Below are 12401 nucleotides of genomic sequence, written 5' to 3'. Positions count from 1 at the left end.
TAAAAATAATCAATGTTTTCAGATTGTAATAATTAGAATCGATATTCATTAGGCATTTAAGGAATATTATTCCAAAATACAATTTATGCATGTTATAGTTGGAAGTTTTTGGAGATTTTAGCTTAAGGGGGGACCCTCATTTAGGCGGTCGAAAAATGCATCATTTTTGGGAATTTTTTTCTCAGGTAAAATAACTTCAAACGTTTTGTAATTCATAAAGTACTTTAATAAATGTCTTGACTGTCTACAAAAATTTTCGGAGAAGAAAAAAAACATTTTAAGTATGGAAATATACACCTCGTCCATGGCACCTCATTCTATCTGTGTACATTCTAGCGCTCTGAATTTTTTTCTGAAATAAAAAAACCAATTTTTTTTTTAAACTTTAGGATAATACCTTCGATGTGACATTTTGATTAAAAAAAAATGTCGAAATTGATATTTTTTACCCAGTTTTATGTTAAAAGTGATTTTTCATGCATAAAAATTGACTTTAAAATTACAAAAAAATATGAAAATCTTTTTTTTTAAAAAAACACTTAATGTCACATTGAAAACAATTTAATTATCTTTAAAATGAGCTATTGTAAAGCCTGATTGGTTCAATACAGCGTTCTCAATTGTGTACACAAAATCGAAAAATGATGTTTCGAGAAAAACGCGTTTAAAGTTTTGGATACAGGCGATCAGGCCACCCGTCGCGTCCTGTTAAAAATTTTGTCACTCCTTCAAAAATACAGATATCGACTTGAAATTTTGAAAGTATATTCTTAAATAGTCGTAGAATAGATTAAAATTATTTCCAAAAAATCGATTTTTTTGACCCGATAAATGAGGGTCCCCCCTTAAAGAAAGCAAAAACAAAATACATGTACCTTTTTGTTTTTGTACAACTGCTATCACCTTGAACAGATTTGCCTTGGCTGCAATGATGTCGCCCGAATATTTTTTCTATCACTCTTGATACTGTCAAAATCAACCAATCGTATTGGATTATATCTGAGATTATAAAATAATCCTAGATAATAACCATACTTTTTTACATGCAACCCTGTGTTATTGATAATTATTATTAAAAATGTAAGGAGAAACGTCAAAGTAAAAACTAAAAAAGGGATCGCACTGGTATAGAGAGGCAGTAGAGTTTCTTTTGGAATTATGGGAGGAGAATCTGGCGACATGGCAGTAGAAATAGCGACAAGAGCCTTTATGTTTCGAGGGAAATAACGGGGTTTTACAGATTTTCCCCAACCGTGTATTACTAGCAGCCAATTGCGCAATTAAATTAGCTATTCCTTCTCCTTGTATGTATATTCTTTATATCGTAAATAATAATTAACACGTTGAGTGCCACCATACAACAAAAAAAATGGGGTTCGTCCGGCCACGATTTTTTTTTACATAATACAATAGAATATTTGAATTTTTGAATAGGCCATATGATGCCACATTGGTCTCATACCCATAGGCCAAGCAGCATAAACAATGCAATGGCTCTAGTATGGCGTGAATACACTACTACTAATAGCCTCTATGAAGCAGCTGTATCAGCACAAACCGAAATCTCACATATCATACCGTGAGACCAAGTGTCACCACGAAGCCTGAAAGTCCCTTCGCACTGTGAGACCAACCTGGACTCACATGGCACTCAGCGTGTTAAACAAACGAAAAACTCAGAAATATTCCACCAAAACAATTTCTATGTAGAAAAACCTTTCAAAACAGTATTTCCAGCTGATTGTCAACTTTGCAGGTAATCTGCCATATGTGAACCAGTAGATGAATCTTGTGGATTTATTGCTAATTACTGCATGTGTGAACGTACATTAAGTAGCATCTAAATAACAATTAATACCTGTTACAACAAAACCAAGGCGAATTTATTACAGGTGACAGCAAACACATATAAGTAAAACCCTACATGTATTTGTTGTTGCGTTTGGTGCAAGCATCACGTCAAAATCAGTAGTCAAATGTAAACATACGAATGTAAACATACCAATACATACAAACAAAGCATATCATTTTGACGTAAGCCATACCTACGGCGGAAAAATCAGCTGGGTGAATGCTGTCACCTTAATAAATCCACCTTGAACAAAACTATAAGACCACGGAGATCGATTTTCTGGTGTCGTTATCGATATATTTAATACTACTGGTATTCATACAAACTGCTAAACACCAAGGATTCATTGTTGTTGTATAAATGTATGATATTCAAATCTGACATTTTAACCTTGGAAAATATAATTTATAATCTTTATCATTTTAGTCGGTTATACATTTCGGTTTTTAATGTTCAACATTATTACTATTTTGATACTCGCGTCTACCTGTGCACCAGGCCATCATAATCTTGTTCACATAACGGTTGTATAACAGCATAAAACTATCGAGAAAGATGATGATAAACGGTTCATTAGACAGGGCTAGTTTACTCGTCTGGAAAACCCCGAATCATTCGGGTAACGTAGAACCGGCTGCCATGGGAATGCATGTTCTGGATATTGTACCAGGTTAAACTTCTACTTATCCATAATTGACCCCGCCATACTAAACGTATGTCCTTTTCACATGCCGCTCTAAACCCACTCTCTAACACCCCTCTCCCTCTGGACTCAACCTATCGAAACAGCAAGTTCCCTGGGCCTACCTTTAGTTGAGGGCTTAGTATTGCTGCTACAACAACCATATTGAGAAAAATATAGATATACATAGGCAGCGATATCGCGTTCTGGCAATAGTAGGGCAGTACCAGAGGAAGTGTTCAACACCTCAATCTTCTCCTCGTTCCTGCATCTGGGCAGAAGTCATTTGAGGGTAATCCCAAACGTTTCTCATGTATTCAGATTAGGCAACGATACCAACCATCGCACTAATAGAAGGTCGGTCTATATTAGCAAAAGCTTTATAGTTCACTCATAAGCAGGCTCCGTGGTCTATCTACTGTTGGCTTGCGTGATGTAGACCGAGCTGATCCGGAGCTTGATTGAGGTTAAAGGGATGTCCATATATTGGATAGAACAGACTGGTTTAAGATCAGTTCCCCTCCTAGGCAGCAGATCCGCGATGCAATTTCCAGGAAAGTCTCTGTGTCCAGGAACATAGATAACGTTCACTGTACATCTCTTAGCCAGCTCATTAAGAATAGCTCTAGAGCCAATTGCTTTTATGACAATTTAGCTGTCAGAATAGGTAGTATCCCGATAACTTAATAAAATTCGCCAATACTTTTTATGCGTATTGTTCTCTACGTCAGTTATATCCATTGTACAAAATTACACAGAAAATGGATCTGGACAAAGGTTGGTTGGTTTAAGTGGTGATTCTTCCAGAATACAACTAGCGCTTCCGCACCATTTTGTTGCCATATCCTCGTTACGGACAAAGGTTATATCCGACGTAAATACTATATTATTAAGATTGGACAAAACCATGCTTACTTTGTATGCTTAACTCTCATTGTTTATGAGTTGCTTTGATTCCAAAATTAGCAGCCAGTCCAAATTAAATTTTACTAAAATATACATACGTATGTCTATGTATAGTTAGTAGTAACATATTATTCTATTCATCTATAATTTAATCATTTCAAAATTATAGAATTCCAAGTGATTGATTTAAAAATTATTGCATGTATTTAACCAAATTAGTCTGGGTTCTCTCCATGATCTGAATTTGTGTCCATGTTTTCTGTGTCCTCAACCGGTTTCACGTAGGGAGAACGACCAGTATTCTCTTTGAACATAGCAAATAACTCATCAGCCGTCATAGTTGTGTCGTGTTTTCGCTGCATATGTCTCGTAAAACTATATAGAAGACACATTTTTTGCAAATAATTTAATAATTAATGTTCGAACCAACTTACTATTCACGCTTCACACAACCATAATCGCAAACAAGACATCTATATGGCATTACGCCTGTATGTGCCCATGAATGAATTCGTAGTGATGTGCCATTTTTGAACTCTTTGTCGCACACTTTACATTTTCGCTTTATATTAGCATGATGTTGCAAATGATAAGTGAGACGAACTTTAATTCTGAACCGACGATCACACAAATGGCACGCGAATGGCAGTTCACCTGTGTGAACTCTCATATGAACTTTGAGTTCCGATTTTTCAGTAAATCTCTTATCACATGCAGTGCATGGAAAATTGCGTACCTTCTTGTGCAACAGCTTATGTCGACTAAGTTGGGTATGACTTTTATATGAATCGTTACAAATATCACAAGTAAATTTACGGTCTCCGATATGCACCATTTCGACATGTCTTCTTATGTAATCCGGATTCAATTTTTTCTGACATATTGGACATTCCTTAAGTTCAGTTTTTATATTTAAATGTTGTTTTCTTTCGTGTGATTCCAAAGCAAGACTAGTAGATAATACACGAGCTGAAAATTAATAATATAATATATGTTATATAATACGAAATTTCATTTAAAATTATATATGTGGTAGACATGTTTTCATTATTGAAACTCACGGCAAAATGAACAGAGGTATCTCTTCTTTTCTTTGAACTTGCTACCATCTTCGTGCCAATTTCCTTTAGTTGATTCTTGTTGCTCTTGATTATCTTCTTCTAATTGTTTATTATTTAGGCTACCATAAATCTGTGTATTTTGATGAGACTCATCCGTCGTGACAACTTGGTTGAATTCATTGGTTTTTCTTTGTACAGGATCAACTGAAGATTTTATTGTTTCAATGAGGGTACTTTGTTTTTGTGTATTTGTTTGGACCGTAGTTGTTTTCATAGCATTTGAACCCACTCGCTTTTTATGTTTTTGTTTAATATGTGTATTATATGAGCCCAGATTTCTATAGCTTTTGTTGCATGCTTTGCATTCAATTGGCTTGTCTTTTTCAACTTCAACACCTTCAACGATGAACGGCGTAGGTGGAAAACTACTCGCAGAGCAGTTATGTAGACGTTTAGCATGAGTATAATAAGTACGTACTCTACTAAAATTTTTCGAGCAGAATGGACATTTGAATACATGAGTTTTAACATGGTCCTCCAATTCGAAGGCGGATGAAAAGATGCTTCTACAATATTTACATTTAAAAGTAGGTGTCCCCAAGCTATTAACACGTCCCTTTCGTAAACGTGGGAAATATTTAAAATAGCGAGAGCTGTGGTTACTTTGAAAATGTTTAAGAAGCTCACTCCGTGGCATTAAAGGCTTTTCCTGGCAAAAATCGCACTGCACGGGTGAATTGGTCTCATGAACAAGTTTTTTGTGTATCCTTAACTCATGAGGCATATCGAAAATCTTCGAACAATTTACGCAAATTATTTCACCTATACGTAGTGGAATAATACACAAAGTTAATAAATTACAAACAAAAAATTTAAAAACCTACTTTTATGCTGCTTTGAAATATGCTTTTTTAGTTCGTTTTTGATGGTATAAATACAATTACATATCTCGCAGGTGTACCCCACTCTTTCAATTGGCTCAGTTTCACTCTCTTCCCCGGAGTCCTCTTTTTCTGATTCTTTTGCCGTTGCTGTTAACGACAGATTATCGTTTGAAATCTCACATAGTAGGTCAGGGGCGTGCTCATTATCGTTTATCAGTTCAGGATTTCTGTCACGTTCCACCTCTTCTTGTGTTTCCTCAAAAAATTGGGGGGAAGACTCATCTATACAATCGTCTTCAAGAGGAAATTCTAGTTCAGGTTCCCTTAAGGCCTTGACGGCTTCATTAAACTCCATATCCAAAGGGTCGTCAGTACTTTCCTCCATATCCTATACAAAGAGATATATTTGCATATTTTTTATATTAGGTACAATACTTACGTAGAAATAAGAATAATTTATTTACATTAAAAGCGTACAATTCCTCAGTCGAACTATGAACCGATTCTGCCTCCATTTTTTGCGTTGTTAGAAGTTTCTTGAAATCTGCATGCGACTGGCGGGCACATTTTCTAAAGTTATAGGCTATTTGGAGTTTTTGGGCACAAATTTTACAAAGTGTGTTTGGAAAATTATCATTAGCCGATGCCTCTAGCTGGGTGCATTCATTGAAGTAATCATAAAGAGTTTTGCCATCCTCTGTGCCAACAATGCCCATGTCAAGCAGGATATGGCATTTAGTTTGCATGCAAACACGACATTGCATTTTTATTGCCCTTCTCTTTTAAACAAAGCAACTATAACACGCTATATTTTGCAAGAAATATTTTGTAATGTCAAATATTAAATTTTAAGTTAAATATTATTTATTATTATTCCTTTTCTACAGTACTATTCCTTTTATTTACATTACTTAGTGCACTAGTAATGAAAAGTACAAGCGCATTGATAAATCTATCGATAACAAAACATTGTTTTGCTTTGTTTTTTTACTTTCGCAACAGAAATTATCGTAAAAAATAACCGATAATATGAACATGAGAGTAATTAACACCCCATTTACACACGGAGACATCTGGAATGGAGACACTGGAAATTCTCTTTTCATGTCTCATTCGCGGGCACACGGGCAAAATTGTTTTCGGCGACATTTTGACATTTAATACTTTAGCATCGTATGGTTCGGAAGTATTCTCGCACGCGCTTACATGTAAAGCGGAAAACGTTCGTCAAAAATTTCTTAAATATATGAATGAAAAATGCAAACTGGTTAAATAATAAATAATTTGTTGTTTTTTTTATTGAAATATGTTTATAAATTCTTATACTTGAATAAAAAAAATTAAATTAAAAATACTTCATATGTAAATAATTAACTTAAAATTAACTTGAGTATCTAGAAATGCAGGGAAAAATTAGAAATCAACATAAACATGTCCCATAACTATTTTAAATTATACCTAATTTACTACCAAAAATAATCGTGCATTTCCCAAGCAGCGTTCGGATGTTTGTCATCGTTGTTTTCTTCCGTTTGTATGAAAACCAACACATAACTTAGAACTTTCTTCCACAAAAGCAGAAAACGAATGAAGCAACTGTCAAAAATTGCTTTAAGATTGGAAATACGAATAAGAAGAGCAAAGCGTGTCGCCAGTACAGGAGACAAATTCCCTTCCCTCTTCCCCGGCCGTCCTTCACCACCGAACAAAATGTTTCCCTTCCAGTGGCGACATCGTGTAAATGGGCACTAACTGACAAAGAGCGAAATAACGAAAAATTTAGAAATGGAAAACAAATAGATATTAGCCGACAAATTTCACGTTAGTGGATTTAGTATAGGCATGTTTATTATGAGATTGTTTAAAAAAAAATACCAGTCTAACGGTTAGACGCGATAGAAGTGAAACCTTCCGTAAAACAAACTGAGAGAGAATGAGACGAAAGCAGCATTAGGGGCGGGATAATTATAGGTTCATTATAATATTGCTATAAAGTTCATATTTTATTTTCTTCATTTTATTATTATTCATCCTCAATGTTTTCAATTTCAACAAATGATACGAGTGGCTTATGATAGATAAAATATGATACAAATGCTTTGGTTTCGATATTGTCAACATATCTTTGAAATACCGCGTCAATTGTTGTTTTTCATTGTGTTTTCGATTCAGTGCGATTGTTACACATTTTTAAATTGAATGTTGAATTGAGAACGTCAATTAAAGGAACCGCTGTGTCCAATGCAAAATTTACGTTAAAATCGCCACTTAAAATCATTGGAACTTTATCGTAATCTTTTCTAAGTATCCGCGATACTTCTGGTGTATACTTTATTAAATTTTCGTGAATGAATTCCGTGATGCTATTTATTGATTTTTTTCTGTCGATATTCACGACACTTTTCTGCATTGTTTTTCGGCATAATTGCGGTAAATATTTAAAAATGAAAATATTTACGAATATAAAAATACACACGCGGTTGCTATTATGAGCGTCCCCAGCAAAACCTGCGTGACCGAAACTCTAACACAATTACATTTTTTTGAATGTTACAAACACATATGCACGCAGGTTTTGCTGGGGCGTGACCGAAACTCTAACACAATTACACATATGCACTCGTATTTGTTTGAAAATCGACTTTTTTTTTTGGTTCTCCGTCATCTTTGGAAAATGTGTAAACAGTAAGCAAACTTTATTCAAATATTTTCCCCCATTTTTGCATCAGTAAAATTAAACAAACGCCGTAGCCGAATGGGTTGGTGCGTGACTACTATTCAGAATTCACAGAGAGAACGTCAGTTCGAATCTCGGTGAAAACACCAAAATTAAGGAAAACTATTTTTCTAATAGCGCTCACCCCTCAGCAGGCAATGGTAAAACACCGAGTGTATTTCTGCCATGAAAAAAAGCTCCTCATAAACGTATCATAAAATAAAATAAAATAACTGTATAAAAATTTTTTTTTCTTGTGATTCGAACCAAGAATTTTGGATCGGAAGCTCACATTGCTAGCCGCTCGGCTATCGCGCCATGCTGTCGGCGCTGGCCTAAAAGTTATTTAGTTCGTCGCTACGTTTATATGTAATATTCGTAGCCAAGAGTGTCGCTTTTTTCGTTTCACTTTTTCTCAAATCACTCCCAACGATTCTAAAGAAGTTTTCACTTCAAAATGTCCAGGGTGCACAGAATTGTAGGCACTAGAAATCTGTGTAGTTGAACAATAATTTTGTCTTTTAGTACATCTTATCAAGCAATCGTTTTCAAATTACTTATATTTTGGAAAGCTTCCTACAAAAATAAATATGTACCAAAACTCTATTTCTAACAATAACTAATTAAAACAAAAAAGAAAAAATGCGTATAGCGTAGTACACATAACAGAAGTGAAAATTTCAAGGCAGACAAAGAAAGAGGGAGAGAACCGAGAGAGAAAGAATATATCGCACTTGTTACGTTAAAGCGTAACAACTCAAAATCTAAACATTTTCAGTAGATACGAAAAACTGTTTCCGTAAATATTAATAATATATTACAAGGAAAAAAATATGTAATAGCACGAAAATATCATTAAAAACAATATAACGGTTGTTTCATTCTTATTTGTTTAGTAGTTGCGCTAAAATAACAAATTTTTGACTTGTTACTCTTTTCCTGAAATTTTTTTATACACTTAGTGGTATATTTTAAACAAACCGTTTGCTTGTAAACAGGCACAATTCAAAATGTTACACTTTATGTGACACAAATTTGTTCAAACACTTGGAGACAACTAAAAATGTAACTCTTTAGTTGAGACAAAAGAAGTCATTCTGAAAACAAAGAGAGAGTCATAACGGTTTTTTTTAACGAAAGGCTAGACAAACCATTGAACGATTTTTACAGTGGGTAGAGATGACCACTGTACATTGTTTTCTTGTAAAAAACTAAAATTTGGGAATTTTGAGTTGTTACGCTTTAAGGTAACAAGTGCGATATATCTAAATAAATTCACAATATTTGCAGAGAATACAAATAGACAAAATTTACAAAAAACGGAGAAGGGTCGACCGCAGGACACAAACCGTGGCAACAACGGGCACTACTCCGCGCACAAATTACCGCAAGGCAATACCAATAAATCCGACGCCGGAATGGATAGCACTTTATAGTACGCACAAGCACTAGCCAGGAAACGGAAATTAGCGCCAAAAAGTAGGCACCAAAAATATATTTCCTACAAGTGTGCACCAACAAACAAGCGCCAAAAAGTAGGCAGTGTTATTCCTCACTACAAATTAGCAACCACAAGAAAAAACTCAGGAAAAATAGCCTGAAGTGTATCTAAGACATATATAAGGAATAGCTCTCTCTCTCTCCATTTCCTCTACGTCACATTTTTTTTCTCTCCCGCGGAACGAAAATGCCCAAAACGTTGCATGGCCTTGAAATTTTACTCTCCATTCTCGATCGTCCATCGATGCCTAAGAAGTTTCACTTCAAATCTTAGTAACTCCATCCCGTCCCTGCGCTCATTACCCTTTCGCTGCCCCCGAAGTTCATATATAGTTTCTTTTTTTTTTTTTTTAATTTATAAAACCAGCAAACCATCATAATCATGGTTTTCCCGCATTCATATATAAATTGTTGAGCTGCGCCAATGCATTTTCATCACACAGAGACTTGCACGAGTAATTTAGACGGCCGGACTGGTATAAGTGTCAATAACAAAAAATGTATTTGCTACGAATATATATGAAATAATATTAAGTTCATAAAACTGACTCTTTAGTTATAGCTAGTGTTAATATTGTATATAATAATATAAAAATCAATACCATCAAAACAATATTGTTCGACTGAGCTTTATACTTAATCTTGTTAGAAATGACCTGGGAACTGGGATCGGTATTATCCACAAAAACGTCTCAAGTTTTGTTAATTTTAAATTTATTAGAACAGTGAAAAATTCAGATATGAATTCTCATAAACATGTATCCACATTTGGTCAAACAGTTTACCCGTTACATATTCTTATTCATCATTTCTAACTCTTCTGCTAGTTTAACGCGTGGAGATCGCCCCGTATTCGCTTTGAACATTGCAAATAATTCATCAGCAGTCATAGTTATATCGTGTTTGCGCAGCATATGTTTTGCAAGACTGGATATTTAAAAAAAGGTAGATTTAAATAACTTCATAACATCATTTTCAAATTAACTTACACTTCACGTTTGGCACTGCCATACTCGCAAATAGGGCATGTATATGGCATTATGCCAGTATGCAAGAATGAATGGTCTCGTAATGATTTGCTGTTTTTGAACTCTTTACCACATTCGTTACATTTTTTCTTGATATTGGCATGCTGTTGCAAATGATAGGTGAGGTGGGCTTTTATTCTAAATCGACGATCGCACAAATGGCAGTCGAATGGCAATTCCCCCGTGTGAATTCGCATATGAACTTTGAATTCGGATTTCTCAGCAAAGCTTCTATCACACACGGTGCATGGAAAGTTGCGGTCCTTCATATGCAACAGTCTGTGTCGTTTAACAGTATCATGGGTTTTATATGAGTCACCACAAATATCACAAGTAAATTTACGTTCACCAATATGTACAATTTGGATATGTTTCTTAACATAATCTGAACTAAATTCTTTTTTACAAATTGGGCATTCCTTAACGTCCGTTTTTATATTCAAATGTTGTTTTTTTTCATGTAATTCTAGAGATAGTCTGCTGGATAATACTCGAGCTGGAAGAGTAAGAAAATATACACCATTTTTTTAGGTTTTAAAGAGGACATTGTATTAAAGTATATTATTGATTTCCACTTACGGCAAAATGAACATAAGTGTCTCTTCTTTGCTTTTAGCTTGGGAATATCTGAATTTTCTTCTGCATATATTTCAGATGATTCCTGTTGCTCTTGATTGCTTTTCGTGTATTGGTTTTTATGATAAATATTCTCAGTAGTTTCCATTCGATTTCGTTTTATTTTGGTATTATTCTGCATTTGTACCTGAGACTCTTCGTGTTCTTTTTGTACATAATCGGATGAAAATGCCATTAGAGAAATATTGTCAGGCAATTGCTTGACCATAAGAGAACTATGATTTTGTTTAATATGTACATTGTATGAGCTCAGATTCCCATAACTTATGTTACAGAGTGTACATTTAAATATTACGTGTGCTTTCACATGGCCTTCCAATTCAAAAGGGGTTGAATAGATGTTTCTACAATATTTACATTTATAAGAAGTAGGTGGAAAATACTTAAGGTATTCAGATTTGTGTTTACATTGAAAATGGTCAACAAGCTCATTTCGAGGTATTAAAATCCCCTCATTGCAGTATTCGCACTGCACTGGTGAATCAGTCTCATGAACTAGTTGTTTGTGTATTCTCAATTCGTTTGGTGTATCAAAGTTTGTTGAGCAATCTACGCAAAATACCTCAGCTAAGAAAAAAAACAAATAAAGAAAAAATGTTAAAAATACATAAAATACTGAGACTTTATTTAATAACTTACATTGATGTTGTTTGGATATATGATTTATTAATTCATCTTCAGTTTCGTAAGCACAATAACAAATCTCACACATATATCCCACTCTCCCTATAGACTCATTTTCACTCTCATATACGTCATCCTCGCAAACTGAATCTTCTTTTTTTAATTCTTCAACCATTTCCGTTTGAGATTGATCATCATTTGATGTCCCGCATAATAGCTCAATGACATATTCGCTCTCATCTTCTACTTTTAGCAGCCCCGGGTGCATTTCTTTTTCCAGTGCTTCTTCGGAAACTTGCCTCGATTCCTCTAAGTAAATGTTATTAATAGGGTATTTTAGATCAGGGTTCGTTAAAGCTTGCACATCTTGTTTGAACTCCATCTTTAGAGGATCGTCTGTAATCTCCTCTATAACCTATTTAAATAACATTAAAATGGCTCACCGTCAATACTGAAGTAAAATCGTTAAGTTACCTTAAAACCATAAATTTCCTGAGTTTTCATAAGAATAG

At 34.6% G+C, this 12401-nt stretch overlaps 3 protein-coding genes across 3 annotated transcripts in view; 1 reads left to right on the top strand and 2 right to left on the bottom strand.

Moving 5' to 3' along the window:
- LOC129238094 (uncharacterized) overlaps positions 1–12401 on the top strand; it is a 43172-nt gene that overhangs the window by 12793 nt on the left and 17978 nt on the right. The window lies entirely within an intron of this gene.
- Positions 3626–6292, bottom strand: LOC129237383 (zinc finger protein 665-like). Its single transcript, XM_054872092.1, has 5 exons — positions 5850–6292; positions 5386–5773; positions 4502–5323; positions 3875–4409; positions 3626–3815 (listed from the first exon to the last, which is right to left on the bottom strand). The coding sequence occupies exons 1-5, from the start codon at positions 6147–6149 to the stop codon at positions 3656–3658; spliced, it is 2205 nt and encodes a 734-aa protein (XP_054728067.1). The 5' UTR covers positions 6150–6292; the 3' UTR covers positions 3626–3655.
- LOC129237387 (oocyte zinc finger protein XlCOF6-like) lies at positions 10277–12398 on the bottom strand. The gene is made up of 5 exons (XM_054872098.1): positions 12364–12398; positions 11905–12304; positions 11209–11832; positions 10591–11125; positions 10277–10528 (listed from the first exon to the last, which is right to left on the bottom strand). The coding sequence occupies exons 1-5, from the start codon at positions 12391–12393 to the stop codon at positions 10390–10392; spliced, it is 1728 nt and encodes a 575-aa protein (XP_054728073.1). The 5' UTR covers positions 12394–12398; the 3' UTR covers positions 10277–10389.

This window comes from Anastrepha obliqua, chromosome 2, assembly GCF_027943255.1.
Source record: "Anastrepha obliqua isolate idAnaObli1 chromosome 2, idAnaObli1_1.0, whole genome shotgun sequence".
NCBI lineage: Eukaryota > Metazoa > Arthropoda > Insecta > Diptera > Tephritidae > Anastrepha > Anastrepha obliqua.
This window is presented reverse-complemented; position numbering and strand designations above follow the sequence as displayed.